This window comes from Heptranchias perlo, chromosome 11 (assembly GCF_035084215.1).
Source record: "Heptranchias perlo isolate sHepPer1 chromosome 11, sHepPer1.hap1, whole genome shotgun sequence".
Taxonomy (NCBI): domain Eukaryota; kingdom Metazoa; phylum Chordata; class Chondrichthyes; order Hexanchiformes; family Hexanchidae; genus Heptranchias; species Heptranchias perlo.
In genome coordinates this window covers 17,013,586-17,033,872 of record NC_090335.1, presented here as the reverse complement: position 1 = coordinate 17,033,872, position 20,287 = coordinate 17,013,586, and the positions used below count along the sequence as shown (strand labels likewise).

At 39.7% G+C, this 20,287-nt stretch overlaps 1 protein-coding gene across 7 annotated transcripts in view; it reads left to right on the top strand.

The window, feature by feature from the left end:
- ints6 (integrator complex subunit 6) overlaps positions 1–20,287 on the top strand; it is a 97,946-nt gene that overhangs the window by 38,833 nt on the left and 38,826 nt on the right. For 3 of the 7 annotated variants that reach the window (XM_067992622.1, XM_067992625.1, XM_067992621.1), the window contains 5 exons: positions 723–851; positions 4,395–4,558; positions 5,224–5,376; positions 10,375–10,507; positions 17,147–17,241. In XM_067992622.1, coding sequence (XP_067848723.1) covers positions 723–851; positions 4,395–4,558; positions 5,224–5,376; positions 10,375–10,507; positions 17,147–17,241 — 674 coding nt within the window. Of the gene's footprint in view, positions 1–722; positions 852–4,394; positions 4,559–5,223; positions 5,377–10,374; positions 10,508–12,653; positions 12,771–17,146; positions 17,242–20,287 lie in introns of those variants that run through there. The other 4 variants (XM_067992626.1, XR_010964372.1, XM_067992624.1 and 1 more) reach the window with 4 other exon arrangements.

The window sequence follows — 20,287 nt, the reverse complement described above, 5'->3', positions numbered from 1 at the left end:
ACTAAAATCGGTACATTTGCTTACAACAGTGTTGCTGCAGTCAGCAATTTCTATTGGGCAACACTGGTGTAGACTACAGATGTGTCTACTTAAGTTGCTGCTCCATGCCGACCAGTGGGAAGCATAGTTGAAATAGAGGCAAGTGCCTCAGTGTTGTTAATCTGTTCCTTCTTCTCCCCATCCTATATGAAGTGCTGTTAACTGTTGCTCCATGCAGTAGTTTGGCCTGGAGTTAATCCTTTTCTATCCTCCTCCTGTCAAGTGAGAACTGAAACTAGAGTGGTTGGCAACCTATTTTTTGACCCACATTTCAACTGGCAACTTTTTCCATTCATGTTCTGATGCATGTTTAAAAGTATGAGCATTTTATCTCAACTGTTTAATATAAATAATCATCTTGGAAAGCATGTCTATATCTAACCAGACATATAAGCTATATGTATATGATCTAACGGCGTGAATGAAGAGAATTGACTCTTCTCTTTGTACTAAGCCAGTAACCGTAACCGGTGACCTCCGGTCAACATATATAAATTGGCATTTTGCTGCTTTTTTTATAATTTGGACTTCACATTCAATGGATTGTGGTTGAGTTCATCAGTTAGTGCAGAAAATGCAGAAGACTTGGAACTGATCAAGCATGTATTGTCTACTGTTACTGAATACGCCCGATGTACACCCATATATATCTCTATCTGCATTTCTTCCTGGAAATGTTCTAGGTCGTTCATACTGTGTGTGCACACAGCGGATGCTGCTCCAGTGCCTCGAGTCACTTGTGCAGAAAGTGCAAAGTGGAGTGGTACTAAACTTTGAAAAAACTGGCCCAGATCCAGCACCTGTTGGAGAAGGTAAGTTTCAGCCTTTCATGTGCTTATTGAGGATCTAAACTAACTTGCTTATTCCCTGTGGCGCATAGATATGAATTTGTTCAAAGACATGTGGGTAATGAGGTGTTGAGACCAGCCCTCCCAAATTTCAACTTGGTAGTGATGTCACTAAAAAAAATGGCATGGCTAGCTTAGTATGTCACAAAACTATAGTGCTTGAGCTTGAGTAGCATATTGCACAGTAAGAGCAAAGCTTGACTGGTTTCTGACCATCTGGTTATCAAAATTGTGTATCCACAGTGATGGTCTTCTGAATCTACTGGTTGTTTTGCTGCATGATGCAATAATGGGGTATTAGAGCTATTGTGGCAAATGTTCAGGCATTCTATCCTTATTATAAGATGTACTTGTAGAAGATGACTTTTCAGTCACAGTGAGATCTTCAGGGTAGAAGATTATTTTGTTTTGTTCGACTTGAATTCAGCATCCTCCACATACAGTGGATATTAGCCCAGAAATTGCTGGAAAAATAATGGTGAACTAACTCCATTAAGTTAGTTCATAAAAAATCCAGCAATTTGTGGTGAAGGATATACCATGAGTTCCAATTCTCTGCAAATTGCTGGGAGATTTGCGCTGCTCTGCAGTTAGTTTTGGCAAAACCGAAAAAATTGCAACCTCGCCGTGAGCCTGCATGTTATGAAATTGCTGGATTTATGACATTATTGTGAATGAATCTCGCTGTAGCCATTTAGGGCTGCTATTTCATGTCATAAGGACCCAATTTATGGTCCATGACACTCAACCTTGGAGGCCCAGAAAGGGAACAAATGAGGCTATGAAGCCTCACTCCAGCAGGTGGTGAATTGTTCCTATAGGTTTTTAAAACTTTTTGTCTGTCTTGGCAGTATTTTTGTGTCAGTCTTGCTGTGATTAGTCAACAACTCCAATGTGACATGCGACTACCAGGATGGTGGAAGGTGAACTGGATGGACCTTGGTCTTTTTGCATCCAGCAATTCCTGTGTTCCTAGGAAAGCAGTTCCGCTGTTGATCATGATGGACGGGCCGCTGGTTCTATTCTCATGGGTCAAGAATGTTTGTACCATTTCACACACCTACCCTGCCATTCACTCATTAACTTCTCAAGGACCAATACAACAATTCCCAAACACAACTGGGTTACAATGTACTCTTCTGCTTGTTCTCTTAAATTTTTTTCTTATCTTTCTGTCTTTTTTTTCCCTCTCTCTCTGTATCTAATTTGACTCTAATTCACCCTATTTCCTTTCCTTTGTTGGATCTGTTTCTTTCTGTATCCTTTTCTTTCGTTGGTTAAGGAGTTAGATGATTGGGCACGAGGTCCCAGATGTGATCTTGACATTGTTACGCCATTATTGCTTTGACATTCCAGCAATTTGCAGCACAAATATAGTGCGATCTGAAGGATGAGGTAAAAAGTCTAACTCATGTCGCTCACCATGAGATGCATTATTCCAGCAATTTCTGGGCCAATGACTTTGTAACATGGGAACGAGGGTGGCTCTATTGCTCCGGACAAGACGCCTTCATTTAACATTGATTGTATTTCATAGCTAAATCCCAACAAGGTTTTGTAAAAGTGTGTGTTGCTGCAATTGACAGCTTTGGAATTCCTTTTCAAAATAGTTTTTTTTAGTCACTTATTCCCCCTAATGGCCTTTGATACAACCTGAAGATTTTATTCCTGTTGTAAGACTGTGCGGAGTTCTTTCTAACCACTATTTTGCCAGTCTCTGTTTTATACAAATAAACTTCTATTGTATGCCTTAAGAAAACCATTTTTCACATTCATGCACTGGACCTCGCGTTTTACTTTGTGTGATCATCAGGGTAAAAGGAAAGGATTGAGATTATTTCTTGAAACTATTTTTGGAACAAACCTTGGATATGGTTTCAGAATGACCCATTTTTTATGATGGATTGATAATCGTGAGAGACTTGATCAATGTTACATGCAACAAAAAACACTTAGTTCTCCTTGCACATAGCTTCAAGTGCTGGGGGGTACATAGCAGGAATTTGAACATGTATTCTTCCATGTTCATTCAGTAATTATTCTGATCGAAATGAGATGGAAGTCCAAGATAGACTAAAATGACTTAAAAGAACTCCCCAGGGATAGCTAGTATTTATCCCAGAGAGAAAAGCTTTGTGATGATTAAAATTGCCCAGGATGGAATTTGAGGCAATATTGCTACCTGGGGTTGACATAAGAAGTGGATCAAGCATTAATCTTGTGGGAATGACTTCATTTGAGAGATTTGATTTTAAATTACAGCCCTAACTCTTTGTGTTTACACTGAAGGTTTTTTTTTCACAATAATTGAGGATTAAGGGGAGGAGCCATTGCCAGTAATTCTCTCAATCTCTTTTTCTCCCCCTCCTCCTCCTATGCTGTTGTAGTGCTCTTCATCAATCACTATAGGATGTCTACCATCTGACCTAGATTTTAGACTATTTACATGCATCGATATATTGATCCATGCAATGTCTACTTTCCCCTAAACATTAGGCAGTAGAAATGGTTTCAGTTCTGGATCTGCTTGCATTTTGGATGTAAAACAGTGATTAGTTATGAAGATAATTTTGTTTTTCCTTATTTGTGTTACCGAACAAACTTTTTACACTGCATCAACATTTTAATACAGGCGGATTTTTAAAACCTTTTCATTAGGCCATCTTGAATTGCATTGAAAGGCAGCATCTTTCCTGGCTTCTGTTGGCGCACAAAATTTCTTCTGATTGCTAAGAATGGTGAAAATACTTTAGAGGCAGTCTGTATTCGTAGCAAGCACGTTTCCATGAAGGTGGTTTTGCTTTCTGTCGGATTGCTCATTTTTAACGTAGTAATCCTTACCCTACCAGCTTTTTGTTGGGAAGGGGATTGCTCATAAGAAAAATTGACCCTTCGCTGCCCACTGATGACTCGCCCAAATTGCTTTCATTCGTATGTGAGCATCAGCCGATGGGTGAAGTGCTGGATGAACTTTCCAAGTCTTTAAGGGAGGCCCTTGTGATGTTTATCTTGTAGTGTTTTTGGGCTCAGCCAGGCTGTTAATGCTGGAGAATGGAATTCTCTTCATTTCAGGGCACCCTTTGTCCATACCGAACGCTCTTAGGTCAGGTATAGCAGAACACCCTTTACTGCAACAGAATGACATCTTATACATTTCTCACACCAGTGAGTTCCAATTGGTGCCTTATTAGGGACAGTTTTGTGCTATAGGACTATGTTCACCAAGAACTAGAGGTAGCTCAAACTCTCCAATAAGTCCCTTAAAATCAGCAGAGGATTCATTGAACCTATCTGTCTGTGCTGGATTTGAACCCAGGTCCCACATATGAGAAGCCAGTATTTAATGCATTGAGCCACCTAGTTTACCTACCTTGTGATTCAAATTCAATCAATGTATACAGTGGGCTGAAGAGAAGATGTTATCATTAAGCAACATAATATAGTAATTTGAACCAAAAAATTGTAAATATCGTTGTTCGGCACTTACATTTTATTCATCTTGTCTAGATGGGATACTTGATGCACTTAAATCTGCCCCTCCATTTGTACCACAACTTTGGCACAGTTGTCACAAACTCATCTATGTACGGCCCAATCCCAAAACTGGTGTTCCGGTTGGACATTGGCCAATCCCAGAGTCCTTCTGGCCAGACCAAAACTCTCCGACCCTAGTAAGTTTTTGCCAGTCTACTTCCGCTTTTGTTCGCTTCCAGGAAATTTCTTGCATATTAAATATTAATTTGAACTACTGTATTGAAGTGTGTGTATATATTTGTCTAAAATGGAAATTGAAAGAAAATTGCCTTTTTTTATTTGCCTTCCTATCGAGCACAGTTTGGCTGCTTGCATGTGCACAAGAACACTGAGTCACTGTTACCCCACCACCAGAGGACACCCTATGGGAGTTGTTTCGCCTTTGGTTCCCTCTTCTGTGTGCACAAATATTTCAAAAACTTGCCATGTGGGAATCAAAGGAGAAGCTTTGCCCTACTGCTCTGGCACCTTGGCGCAGTGTTTTAAAACCTACATGATTACTTATGTTCAATATGATTGCACATGATGCCTCTGGAAAGGTGACAGTCTATCATGGAACTCCTACAAAAATGTTATGTGTTATTAACTGGACTTCACAATATTTACATATAAGTTTTTCCATTTGTTCCAACCCTTAAACACAAAATTTAAAATGCATAATATGTACCCCCAGATTCTGGAATAAGTTAACTGACTATTGTAGAGAATCATTTAAAATTGTCAGACTTCAATAATAGTGTATTTAGTGAAATTTTGATTACAGGCAACGCTTGTTTCATTTCTGTATGTTTTCTTAACCCAGCCACCTCGCAGTGCTCATCCTATGGTGAAATTCTCCTGTGTTGATTGTGACCCAATGGTTATTGATAAACTGCCTTTTGATAAATATGAGCTGGAACCGTCACCATTAACCCAGTATATTCTGGAACGCAAGGCTCCTCACATCTGCTGGCAGGTAAGATAGCCCATACGGTTTTGTCTTTTTGAATGTCCACCTTAAAATTAATCTTCAGGTGAGGTCCTGCTGGAAACGATTGAAGAATATCATAGTTACTGTTAACAGTGACTTTTCCCAACTCTAGTTATGCTGTTTGTCAAGAACATTAGTCATTGTTTCACGTCTGTAAAAATTTGTCTGCTAAAAAATAAAGCTTAGGCCTTTGCTCAGCCTGCTAGTGTTTGGGTTTGAACTCATGATGATTTACGGAGACAAGATTTGGTTAGTGAGTTGAACTTTTGGTGTGTTAGAGACAAAAAAAGAGACAGCTCATAAAAAGAAAATGTTAGAAAATGGAAACTAAAAGTGAATAGTGACTAAGTTTAAGGAAATGGAACTTTGTAAAGTTGTGTGAGATATGAAACTAACACACAGCACTATCATTTTGAACTCTGTGCAGTGCCACAGAGAATACCTGCATATCTCCACCTCAGACCTGCAGTGCTGTTGTCAATTTCTTGACAATTTATGACTTTCATTTAAAATGAAATATTGCGAATAGCATATTGGAAACTGCTGAATATGGGGAGGGGGAAAGGAACTAGGTTTGCATATCTCACTTGCCACTGCGTCAAAATCTTAAATTTATTGCTATGAATGAGTTTTCAAGGGCAGCAGATTATTGGCGAGGTGGTTGACTGTCCTCTGATATGACACTGGAGGAACTGTCTTTACACTGTACCTTCATGGGTGGTGCTGTGTAGCGATTTTCCCCGTGCTGATGTGACTGCAGCTAGCACAATAGCTAGCTGTTTCTTGTTACACTTTTTAAATAAAAAATATTAGATGCTTCGGCAACTATCTGGATGGCCATCCTGTTGAAAGGAAGCTTCTTTATCCTGTTACTTCACTTCTCATCTGAACATGTTGACACTTGCCGCTGTGCAGTTATTAGCACATCTCACTCATTCATATGAGCCGAGGCAGCAGCCTATTCAATAATGGAGAGCATCAAGTTTGTGTGTGGTGGATCACACACTTGCTTATAAGCTCGCTCTCACTTTCCATCATAAATTTGGGTATGGGAACTCCGGCTGATTTCTCACCCCTAAACGTTGCCCAGCTGAGAACAAGTCAATCAGAATGAACCTGGGGTCTTCTAGACTTGTGTGGCTTCATATCATAGCATACCATATGGTACATCACCCAGGAAGCCTTTGGAGAAGCTTGCAAAGAAGTTCTTTTTAATTGGAAGTGAATATGTTGGGAGTAAAGGAATCATATGTATATTTCAACATGCATGTGGAAACCTTATTCCCTTTGTCCCCACTGCTTAACCAGTGCAAGCAGCCAGTATGACTGCGCGCACACTGTTTGCAAAGCTATGCAAATAGTACTGGCGTGGTCAACATGATGATCTCCTTTTGCAGCCTGAGTTTTCAGGGAACTCGTGTGGTGACCGGCTGATGGTTCGTGTTTCAGTGCTGACTCCGAACTCTTGCAAAAAACCTTGTTCCATTCATTGGGTATGGTTAAATTTGATCAAAGTTGTGTGTTGCTTATTGGTCTCAGGCTGATGGTTATTTTTTTGTTTAAAAGTTCTAATGCATTGCAGTATTTCCCTCCCCCTCCAACTGGTCATTCAATATTCAAGTGGATTTAAATGGTGACGTGCGGGAGAGTCCTTTCCATTAAAATTTGGTACTTTCTGAAAGTATTGTTTTGACGATTAGTGGATAATATTGAGCTTTTTATTTTTAGCAGTGTGGGCTGTTATCCACTCCTATTAGGCAATATGGTTGCTAAAATTTAGCAACTTACTGGGTGTGGGTTTTCTGTTGTGATGAGCATGCAACCCAGTTGACTGTGCTTGTTGACCCTGCCTTTTGATCCAAATTTTAAAATTTTTTTGGGCTTTCTGTGTAAGCCGCAAGCACTGTCTGTCCAAGCGTCGGGCAGCCAGATACAGAGTAAAGCTCTTTCTGCTGTTCGATAACCTTGGAAGCCTGCCCCTCTTGCAGTCCAAGGTGAAGTTTTTTCATTTCTGCAACAGCCGGCTTGATGGCCACATTGGCTACGATTGCCAACTTGTACCAAACTGTGGGAGGTTTGGCGCTGCAAGTATATGCTCATTAGGAATTGACATTGAAACTGCACAAACTAATGTTACATAGGACCTTCCAGCTGGCAGAAAGGGGAAAATGTCATTACACAAGAAACTTCAGGTAAGCTCAAAGTGGAGTTACATATTTACATATCAACCTTGTTAGATTTATGGCATAAAATTCAACGTACTGAAATTTAATCCACCCATGTTTAGTTTGTTTAAAAAGGAAGCTTCAATTTATTTGTGTACTGAGACCTAGTCCAAGAACATTTGGTATTTTGTCGCTAAACAGTATTAAGTCTAGTGTCGTGCATCTATTATTTTCTGGACATGTGTGAAAAGCTCCTTCCGTTTGTGCAATGCCCACTTCATTTCTTTGGACGATATGCCCAAAATGGCTAAATGGGAGTTTTGTCATTACTGTTACAAAGCAGTACTATCTTGAGTTGATCTCAATAATAAGTCAGTGTCCCACACTTTTTTTTGTACTACTGTAGCATGAATAATTTGTTGAACTTAGAAAAATGTTTCATTACTTGCCATAGATATAATCTCCCTTATTCCTTACACCTCCACCAACACAGCCCACTCTGCATGCCCCTTGGTTCTCCCTCTCGTGGGATATTTGGAGTTTCCATTTTTTTTTTGTTTGTTTAATTTTTCCTATCAATTTGGTCTCTTTGTTGCCTCTCTTGAAAAGAACTAAATTATGCTTCAGAAAGAAGCCTTAGATGCAGCAAGGGCTGAAGGAAGTCTACATGACTGCCTCATTTATATAGTGCTGAAAATTTGAATGGCATTGTCCCAAGTAATCGTCCTCTATTAATCATTTGTATGTATTAAGACTGGACTTTCCTCATTCTTGATGCAAGAAATCTGACTTTTCTGGTAAAACCAGAATTGACGGCATTAACTGAATAGATTCTGATTGTTCATGGTTATGATGGGAGATTTTAATTTTCATAGACATAGAAACACAAATTCCGCTTATAAATGCGGATGTAGAAATTGAGAGATCAGCAAAGCATGTAGCAAAAACAGTGTGGTTATATTGGAAGATTTAATTTTTCTCAGACTGGGAGAAGCAGAACAGCTCAAGTACTGAAGGCAATGAATTTCTAGAATATATTCTACAGTTATGTCTGATTAATCTAGTTGAATTTTTTGAGGAGGTCACTAGCATGGTGGAAAGGACTTCTACAAGACATTTGATAAGGTTCCGCACAAGTGATTATTAGCAAAAATGAAGGTGCACAGAATTGAAGGTAACCTTCTGACATAGATCAGTAATGGGCAGGGATAAAGGGAACATTTTCTGGTTGGAGGGACGTGACAAGTGCTGTTGCCCAGGGATCTGTACTAAGGCCTTAGCTTTTCATATATATTAATCACTTGGATGGAGGAATAGAGTTGTACATCCAAGTTTGCAGATGGCACTTAGTCAGGAAGAACAGTATGTTGTGTAGATGGGAGCAAGAAGTTACTAAGGGACATAGACAGACTAAGTGAGTGGGCAAAACAATGGCAGATGGAGTTCAGTGTGGGGAAATGAGATCATCCACTCTGGATCTGAGGAAGACAAATCGGAATATTTTATTAATGGTAATAGCGTAGGAACTGTGGAGGAGCAAAGGGATTTAGGTGTCCGTATACACTCATTGCTAAAAGGGCAAGCAGAAACAAATTCAATTGTAACTTTCAAAAGAGAATTGGATATATACTTAAAAAGGAAAAATTTGCAGTTCTATGGGGTAAGAGAGGGGGACTAATTGGATAGCTCTTTGAAAGAGCCAGCGCAGGCACAATGGGCTGAATGGTTTCCTTCTGTTCTATATGATTCTATCATTCTAGTGCAAAGATACAAAGAGTAATCAAAAAAGCAAACATGATGTTGGCCATTGTACGCAAGGGTTTGGAATTCAAAACTGAGGAAGTTTGGTCAGACCTCATCTGGAGTACTGTGTTCAGTTTTGTGCACTGCACCTCAGGAAAGATATATTGACCTTGGAGGAGATACAGTGCAGATTCACCAGTATTATACCAGGGTTTAAAGGGTTACATTATGAGGGCAAGGTGTGTAAACTTGGCTTGCATACCATTGATTTTTAGAAGTTTCAGGGGGTGATCTAATTGAAGTGTTTTAATGATAAGGGGATTCGATAGTGTAGGTACAGAGGAATTATTTCCACTGGTAGGGCAATCCAGAACAAGAGGGCATAATCTTAAAATTAGAGCAAGGCCATTTAGGAGTGAAATCAGGAAGCACTTTTTCACACACCGGGTAGTGGAATTCTAGAACTTTCTCCCCAAAAGGCTGTGGATGCTGGGGGTCAATTGAAATTTTCAAGACTGAGATCGATAGATTATTGTTGGGTCAGGGTATTGAGGGATATGAAGCAAAGGGGGTAAATGAAGTTGAGGTACAGATCGGCCATGATCTAATTGAATAGCAGAACAGGTTTGAGGGGCTGAATGGCCTACCCCTGTTTTTGTGTTCAGTATTTCTATGGTGTTTATCAGATGGTTGTTCAGGTAATCTAATTTTTTAAGCTATTTGTTTTGGTTTTGAGTTCCTCTGAAGCAAGGTCACTGGGACCACCACTGGAGGTGAAAGATTTATATGGAGATCATTGTAGAGTGAGAAATATGGAGCGATTGGTGAAAGAGAAAATGAGGGCAAAACTGTGTGTGTGGAAATTGCTCTCAAGATAAACTTTATTTTTTTTCTAATTATGTTAAAGCTAGCTAATAAATTACTGAATGTTCTCAGCTCTAACCTTGGTCTGAACTATGCATTTTCTTTTTATTCAATGAAAACATCAGTTAGTAGCTGTGAAGGCAGTTGAGTTCCAAACCTGACTTCAGACTTCCTGCATAACAAATTCTAACCCATCAAATTGTCATTCCAGGTGTATGTGAACAACAGTGGGAAGTATAGTGACCTGGGTCATCCTTTTGGTTACCTAAAAGCTAGTACAGCTTTGAATTGTGTTAACCTTTTTGTGATGCCTTACAACTATCCTGTACTGCTTCCACTTTTAGGTAAGTATAATGTTTTATAAGGATTCTAATGGAGGACCAGATTTTGAGGTTAACAATAAAAGTGCCCGTGTTACCTGATTTCTTTTACATTCTTGTTACAAGAGGTAAAATGTTACAAATCCATAATTTTGCTGTTAAAGACAGTCACCAAATCTACGGATGGCAATGGTGGCTAAGAAGTTGTGATTTGAATTGAAATAACTTTTGCAGTGTCTGTGCAATTACACCAAAGGCTCTATTAAGGCAGAAAATGCCATCTGTCCCTTTCAAAATTTGTAATCGGCTTGTTTTGTGATTTGAAATGAATACTTTTTGAAATAGAATCGTGTGACCGATGCGTCTGGTGCAAGTCACCTTATTTAAACACCGTCTACAGATCAGAATCCTGCAAAGAAGCACTTAATTGTTCCCTGAATTGTGAAAATGCCAGCTCATATTTGAGTGAGTGGCCTGTACTACAATTGAATCTGAAAGCATTGCACGTTAAAATGAAAGGTGACAGATTGGGCAGTTTGCCTTGTTGACCTTTTTTTGCTGGCGAGAGTGTACACATGGGCAGGATAACTTGTTCAGAGTCGTGCTAGTGTGCATCCTTGTAACCACCCTTTAGGAGGTGCAGCCAGGATATATTTATCTATTCTTTATATATTTAATAATTGGCCTGGAAGAAAAATAATCAAGCATTTCTTCTGTACCTTTTGCTGTTCAGGTTATGCTCAGCTGCTCTGAGGCACCATGAGTTGAGAACCAATCTCTGCCAATGCATGGTGCACTGATGGACTGTGCCATTCCTAGTGTGCCTATTTATTATCATTGGGTACTGACAGCACATTTAGCAAGAATTATATAGTACAGTATTCAAAATAAGTAGACTAGTAATAAAAGTTCTACAAATGGAAAATGAACATTATTTTAAAACAAAATATTTTTATTCTTTGCTGTAAGGGGAACTGGAATATAAGTTAGAGTTTTGGAAAGTGGAGACTATTAACTCAAATTTAAGAGAATTTTTTGAGAATGGTACAGTGCATTGGTGTGTTTGAATGTTTCATGCTCAGTTACCTGAACATTGAATTCCTGCTCTTGACCATGAAATCAAAAGCCTTCTCATGTGGATGGAAAGAAAGGAGGACATTGATGCAATGGATGGCTCTTGTGCTTTTCCTAGCAGTCTGTTCAAGAGCATCGCAAAACCAGGTACAGGCACCTTTCCTGCCCTGTTGGCCTGGGGATGAAATTTAATTTAATTTTTAAAAATATATTGTAAGGTAGAAATGCCAGTGACTTGGCTGCTGTGGATCTAAAATGTCCTGGCAGTGATGTTTCATTGCTCCCCCTTCAAGTTGTAGAACATTAGGTGTCATTAAGAAGTGCCTTTAGTAGCATTGGCAGAGGACCCATCACTTGAAAGATAGATAAGATGGGCTGAGCAGACTGCAGCTGTTTTCCTGCCCAAATGAGACTACCCCTACCCACTTCATACACTGTCCATGAGATGGTGACAGACACAATGAGGTCGCCATTCTGTCTGCCTTTCCAGTTGACCTGGAGAAAAGTGAATCAAATTGGATTGAGGCATGAAGTTCTTTTATTTCTTTGCAAAGCAAACTGCACATGGATGAGGGAATTTGCTCCTCTTTGTTTTAAAAGATCCTACAACTCATTCAGTGCTAAGGAGATTGATAGCATTGTAAATGAAATAGGCCGAGAATTGTCTACATACATAGATGTACTATTAAATATCCTCCTGCTCACCGAGCTTGTACTGCAACATAATTAATCTTTTGCACAGGAAATAAGACTCTGCAGTCTGGCCTATTTCCAGTTGTGTACTAATTGCAAACCCAAAAGTAGTTTTTTTTAGTCTATTCAACTGCTGATATTGGTGTTAATGGTTTCTTAATGTAAGGACTGGGCATTGTGTTTGACATGGAAATTGGCAGAGTTGCTAATCACTGATCATTGTGCTCGCAAAACTTTTGGTGCTACTTTATTTTAAAGCTCAATTTTTGTACAGTTACAGAAAAAAAACTGAACCTGCTTTTGCATCTCTGCTTCTCAGCCATGGTATTGCTGTATGTTGCATTTGTTTGTTGTACATGAATCTAATGATGGTATATATGTGTGTGTCTTTACATGTCCGGAGAAATGCAATCAGCACGAACTGGGCCTGACCAATAAGCCTCTCTCTCGACTTCCTCTGACAGTCAGAAAACATGGTTCATTGGTCGACACCAAGGCCCGCCATTGCTGTTGCATTGTTTCATGGGTAGGTAACTTTTGCTGAACTTGGGTATTACGTTACATTTTCTCGTGCAGTTGCTTCCCTCCAGTTTATTTGGATTTCTTCACGTAGTTGCATTTGAATTTAATTAGTATGATTTGCCAATGGGTTACATTGTATACCACTAATAGCATATGCTAAAACCTACTGGGATCAGATTCTGCATTGACAAATAGTCTGCGCTTCATTGAGCATTTCTTTATGCCATAGGTTGAGCTAGGTGTGACATCGTCTAGAGAAGCAAATGAAATATTTGATTGGAAGAGCAATGTTTAAAACTGCCTTGGTGATACATTTTTTTTTACTTAATAATGAGTTAACATTAGAGTCCCATTCACTCCTGGCTCCTGGTCCACCAACGCCTCAATTTTTAAAATTCTCAACCTTGTGTTCAAATCCCTCCATGGCCTCGCAGCTCCCTCTCTCTGTAACCTCCTCCAGCTCTACTACCTTCCGAGAACTCTGCGTTCCTCCAACTCTGGCCTCTTGTACATCTCCCACTTCCTTCGCCCCACCGTTGGTGGCTGTGCCTTTAGCCGTTTAGGCACTAAGATCTGGAATGCCCTCCCTAAACCTCTCCACCTCGCCGCCACCTCCCTCTCCTCCTTTTAAGACGCTTCTTAAAACCTACCTCTTTGACCAAGCGTTTGGTCACTTGTCCTAATGTCTCCTTCTTTGGCTCGGTATCAAATATTGTCTGATTATGCTCCTGTAAAGCACCTTGGGACATTTTACCATGTTAAAAGCACTATATGTGTAGGTTGTTATTGTTGAAGCAAGATGTTCACCACATTTCCTTAAATCTGAGTTTGCTTCATTGCCACAGGTTTTCCTGTGGAGGCCACAGAAATACTCCGAAACGAAACTATGTTCAGTTGAGGAATTTTTCTCGTGCGTCTTCCTCCCCCTCTTCCTCTTATTTACTCCCCTCCGCCTCTCCCCACCCAAAAGAAGTGTAGAATGATTATTACAACAGATTTCTCTGCATTAACGAGTAAATTAAATCAGTTTTAATTTTAATTTGTCTCATTTTCAATTTGAATATTTCAGATGCATTTTGAATTAACTTTTGTTGGAGTTTTTTTGTGCTGAGTATTGATTTCATTGCAGAAAATCGTGGAGTCCTGCAGTTTTTGTTTAGCACCTAGTATTTTGGCCATGACCTCCTGTATAGTACCATTAAAGCTGCTTTGATGTTGTGCTCTATGGGATGCTGGGGGTTGCCTGTTACTGACACGCAGTTCTTGCACGGTCCGCAGCAATGGCTATTGTCCTCAAACTCCAGAGTAAAAGTGCTGCTCACGTCAGCCAGCCCATGGGAAGACACTTCTTCTTGCGTTGCATTTTCCCCCCACAGCCTGCCTTAGCGAACCTGCCAGCTTTGCTGTGGGATGAACCGTGTGTTGTGAACCAATGACTTTAGTGCCTTGCCGAGCACAACGTAAAAGCAGCTTGAGCAGGCTGGATGTTTGGTCTCGACCAGTCAAATCATTTTGTTATCAGGGTGGGGGAGCTATTTTTCTCCAGCTCCACCTGCCAAAGAACATGGGGTTTAATATGAGATGTTACAAACAGACAGGCTACAGACACCCCTATAATGCTGACTGGGTATTACAAATAACTAGGTTAATTAAATGTATGAATTTGATAAAATATTGAAAATTGCAACTTTGTGATTTTACACAGTGCTTAGATCCGCAAGTTTGCATTCTCTCTTTTTGGAATGAGTTGGTACAGTCATATCGTTGGAATAAGCACTGAACATCTCAGTTTTAAACTAGTCTTATTTCTTTGAAAATTTTAAATGAGTTTATAGCCACATTTTATTGCATGTTTTCTTTTGTTTTCCCCTTCTCACACACAAGCACATGACTTTTGCAAATTCAGAACTCAAAACAAATGCCAAATTCCTTAATGTAACTATTTGAAAATATATTAATAAATCTTTGGCTCTGTAATGATGAACTGAGTGGGGATAGGGGAGAGGACCCGCAGTTTGCACTTGCAAATGCAACATACAGATGGACCACTTAAAATCCCACCCCATCTTGTAATGCCCATGTAAGCTGCACACTTTTTTAACCTCATTATTTTGGGAGGCTGTTGAGAGGATTGGCACCATGTCGCGCATATTCTGGTCCCACTCCCAAGTTTCTTTCTTGTAGCATATACACTCTGTTCAACTTTTCAAAAGTGCTATATTTCTATGCATTAAAAGGACAGAATTGCACAATACAATCCCCAAAATGGTGGCAGAAATCCTGTAATCCCATGTAGTAAGAATGGCTATTATCCTCAAACCAATGGCCTTATCGATGTTGGACTCCCATCATCTTAAGCTCCTTGTCATAACTGTATAGTTTTTGAAAAGCGTGTTCACAATTCCTAAATTGGTTTTGTCTTGTGGAGCCACATGCTGTCCCCACTCCCCTCAATTTACTTTTAATACTGGCATCGTGAAGTTTGTCCTTTTGTCTGATCATGGCCAGGCTCAGAAAGGGTTGTTTCTCCGTGAATGCCTTAAACTGATATCAGATGTTCTTACCTTGCTAGAGTGCGATTGATTGTGGACAGAGGGGGTGATTTCATGGTGTTGACGGCCCTCAAGTATAAATGACCCAGTGTCTTTATCGGCAAGAGCAGCAGAGACCCATGTTTTGTGCCTCACCATTTCCCGCCACTATCTTGGCCTCCTCCTGTGGCCAGCTGAATTTGGTCAGCACTTGAGCACATTTGCATTGTGATCGGAAATAGCACCCTGACATGGGCATACTGCCGCAAGGGATGAGCGGAGCATCAGATTCTCAAGCTGGCCTACTCTGGATTGCAGCACACCTGGCATGGCTGGAATGGCAACTTTCCATTTTCAAACCTGCCTGCATGGAGACCAGAACTAACTGGCATTATAAATGCAAGAGTTGTGCATCTGAACTGGTTTTACATTTCGCCCAGGTCTCTGGACAGCAATGTAGAGTGGCCTTTACATGGCCCTACTCAAATTCAGTATTCCAGAACACCATGAGCCAAAACCAAATAGAACTGCTTCAGGTTGATGGTTCTATGGAGCATTGCTACTCCATTAATATCTTCAGTGGCCTGCGAGTACCAGATTACTGTATGAAACTGTATAATGTTGTATACTCAGCGTTAAATACTATCAAGTGACCCTACTATATATTAAAAAAAATAATTCATCAATTGATGCCTTGACAATGGAAAAGTATAGTGAAGTGCAGGCTTAAGCCCCATTATGGTCATCTCTTTTTTTAAAAAAAAATTTAAATTTAAAATCAAACTTGAGAAACTTGACACTTTGTGTATTGATGTCACCAATTAGCTTTGACCCACAAAATTGTTTGATTTTAATATTTCACAATGACTGAATTTCGGTCAGTTTTTGTGCACATCAAGGGATGGAATATTCAAGATGGAGGATAGCACTCTTTCCCATTTCAAGTATTCAGTGTCTGCATTGGACTCTCCCAGGTCCGGTATAGTGTGGCCAACTATAGAATAAAGCTCCTTCTGCTCTGGCACACTGAAATGCCTTCGTACCAACTTTGGAAGAGTATCCCCAACTGCAGCACCAGCCATCCTTGTAGCTTCTCTGAAGCCACTTTTATACTGTTGCTTGTTTAGGTAGGAGTCGAGGTTCTGCTGCCAGGATAAGGGACGCTGGATTTAATAGTGTAGATGCGGAGAGTGGCTAATGGATGCAGGTTTTCTGGAATCTGATCTAAATGAGAAGCAGTATGTAAGTGGCTAGAGTTAAATTGTGATGTGGACCCAGACACAGTAGGAACTGGATAGAGACTGCCCAAACTCACTTTTCCGACTGTGAACGTCCAACAAGAGAGTAAACATTCATCCCACCGCTCTTGCCTCATTTTGAACCCAGGGCCCAGTGGTCAAGGGACCTTTGTCCCCACTGCCCACTTGATTTTTAATTGAAATGTGGATTTCTGCTGCACATACTCACAATATAGCATTGAATAACTTCAGAATTTGGGATCCAAAGTCAGCCCACCTTAGAACTCTACAGCACCCTCCATTATAACATGTAATGCTATTGGATGGATTGATGCAAGTTTGACTTTCTTCCCTGCTGCTCAGTTCCTGATCTGGCACTGACCGAGATCTTGAAGCAGGCCACCTTTCTGATGGCAGAAGCACAGGATCTAAAAATTAGATTGGGGAGAAAACTGGCGATGCATCTCCTTCACTAGAGGATAAAGACCCTTAATTAATGTAACTTTTTTTGAAGAATCCAGATCAAGTTGCCTCTGTGCACAACAGGGAATTTATTGATGGACTTTGGTGTAATGATATCTCATTATTTGATCTTTGTTTTGCAGATGATTTGTTCAAAGTACATAAACTGAAGCCAGTTATGAAATGGCGGCAGGCATTTGAAAATTACTTGAAGACAATGCCTCCTTATTATATTGGGGTATGATGAATTTGATTATACATTTTTTGTAAATAATCCATTACGCAATTATATATGTGGATTCAACGATGGAGATGAGACACTTTGCCCGCAGTCAGTTAACAATTTATACAGTTAGAAGAATGAAGTTTTAATGGCATTGTATCTTTTAATTGTATTGGAGTCTTGTGTCAGAGAGAGAGGCAGCGAGAGAGAGAGCTTGTACCTTGAGTTATAGTAGCCCAGTGCCTTTGTCGTTGAATGTTGATGCACAGAGGGCCCTGGATTATGGGTTTTTAAATTGATCATAGTTCCATCATGGTGTGCTATGTTGTAGGATATGTGCATGACAAACAAAACATCTACATCTTAAAATTTAGCATGGTATTGGCTTCTTTCATTCTGTCACAATGCACAAGGGATTAAACACGAGCTTCACTCTTAAATTATATCCTAATTTAACTTGATACAATTTTACAGGACTGGTTGGGTTGTCTGAGCCTAGTGTCTGAGAGCAGAGCCAAGCCATGCAATTCAAATCTAAACAGCGTATGGAATTTGTTAAAAATGTGTTTTGGATAATATTTTTGAACTGAAGTTGTTTTAAATCTGCTTGCTTCTAGTCACCTTTGAAGGTATTTATTCATTAGCCTGTCTTGTTCAAATTGGAGAGTCTGTCTAAAACTTTCAAAGAGAGATAACTTCCATGAACGGTGAGAAAAAGGAGGAACTTCTACATGTTATTGTGATCATAGCTTACCACAGCAGTTGCAAACATTTCTACTAGAGGAGCTAGCTTAGCTTATCTACCATAAAAATGTTACTGCTTTATTTGGTTGTTCTGTTACCATTAAATAAGTTTGTTTGGCAGTTAAAGTCAAGTGTAGTGTTACTGTGCTGCCTGCTGAAGACCAGGAATATCACATAATAAAATTACTAGCTGAAGTAAACTGACGAGGGCTTTCTGTTTGTTCCATGGGATGCTACGAAATGAAAATGCTCTTCTGGACATAGCCAAGGCTCACCTCAGAGAGTAGCTTGAGAGAGACAAAACTAAAAAAAAATTGAGATGCCCAAATACTTAACATTATTATTTGTCTATGATTCTCCGGAGTTTACTGTCTCAAATGTGCAACCACAGGGAATCGCTGGAAACTTGGGATGGGAACTCTTCCAAGAGAGGTTGCAGGAGAGAAATAAATGGAATATTAAAGCATTTTACTGTTTCTCTGCTTTACTCTTTTGTTGCTTCAGTTTTCTTTCTGTGTGCGTGCACGTTCTCGATTTACTGTCTTAATCTCTTAGTTATCTTCCAGCAATTTTCTTCACTTGCTCTTAAAATTGTGCTGAACTCTATAATCCAAATTGCATAACATCCATCAGATCATTCAGTTCAGGTTCACTGTGTAATGTGAATAAGTAACTATGCATACATTCAGCTCAGATCAGCAATTGAGACCTGTCCAGCATGTCGTAGGCCTTTATGTTGGTCAGTACACATGTAATATCAGTCTCCTAATATTCAGTTAATTGGAGTAGTCATTGACGACTGTCGCTGTTTTGACCACTGACCCGAGGGGACTGGCACTGTAGGGGTTTTGGGAACTTTGATATACCAGCTAAGATCTTTTGAATTAGATGATTCCTGAGAGATGCAGTAGTCTGGATATGTGCTACACGACCTGCTGTGTAATGCTGCATTTTGTGTGTGCTGATTAGAATATAATTTATTGGTGGACTGTGAATCATGTGTTGCAATTTCTGTCATATTACATTCACCATTGTTCAGAAATTCATTGCTTTGACTTGCCTTCAGCCTTTGGCAATTTTCAGCGAAACTGCTCAATGCAGAATGCAGTTTGTCTTCCCAAATAACGTTTGCATTGCTGTGTAATGAGGTGTTGACATCTAACATTTTTAATGAATAAAAGGCAAAAAATCTGCAAATGCTGGAAAGCACCGAATAACAGAAAATACTGACGGTACTCAGCAGGTCAGTCTGCATCAGTGGAGCGAACAGAATGTTTCAGATTACATATTCTTGTATGTTCTTTTATCTTTTTGATTTCTTTCATGCTTCCTTGTGTCTCCTGTGCATATCACTTCTGCCTTTTAACCATTTCCTGATCCCCACCATAGCACTTTACAGGTCATTCAACACGTGTCTATTTTCTCCCCTTTTTCTCTTGTCCTGTTCCTTAAATGCTGTTCATCTGTAATATCTTTCCGTTCTCAGGAAGGGTTTATACCAGAGATATTAATTGATTCGTGTTTTCTGGAGGGATGCTGCCTGTCCTGGCTGCCTCCAGCATTTTCTGTTTGTGTTGCATATTCTCGAAGTCTGGCTTTGCTGTAAAAGTATGAGGGCTATTGTTTCCTGATTAGGTGAGGGGGCTTTTTCAACAGGCCTTCTTTTGAGTTAGCTCTTTTTATTGGTTCTGAATTAAATGCTGATAGTTCTAGTGCAGTGGAACTAATATTAATGGTTGCCCTCTTGCTAATGCAGGTGTTCCAGATTTAGCTCTGTTGCTGTTTGTGGTGACATTTGTGGGATTGGTTGGCTAATTTGCTTTTGTTCTGTGCCCTGTTCTATTTTAGGATGGTTTATTGCATCACAAAATTTTGAGTGCTGTATGTTGGGAGGTCAATCTTTCTGAACCATGAATAATTCAGAATTAATGTATGTTAAACCCTCTTCAAAAGTAAATCTCAAAGGTGACCTTTGTTGATCATACTCACTGTGCTGGCTGCTGAATATTTTTAATGCAAGACCACAATTTGATGAATAGTGTGAAAATATCAGTGTCGATCAGCGGATTAACTGGATTTGCAAAGAATACTGTATCCCATGCTTTTATCCCCAGCACAGTTGAACAAAATATACCTATTTAAATGTGAAGCAGCTGAAACATTGCATGCTATAAGTGGACATTGGCCATGTTATTTTTGACTAGTTGAGCCCTTGATGCTGGTGGTAATTTATCCTGAGGAATTGTAGCTTTGTCTGAATGCAGCATGTGATATTATGGGGACTAAAGTTTTAAGAACTGCAGTTTCCTGATGCTGG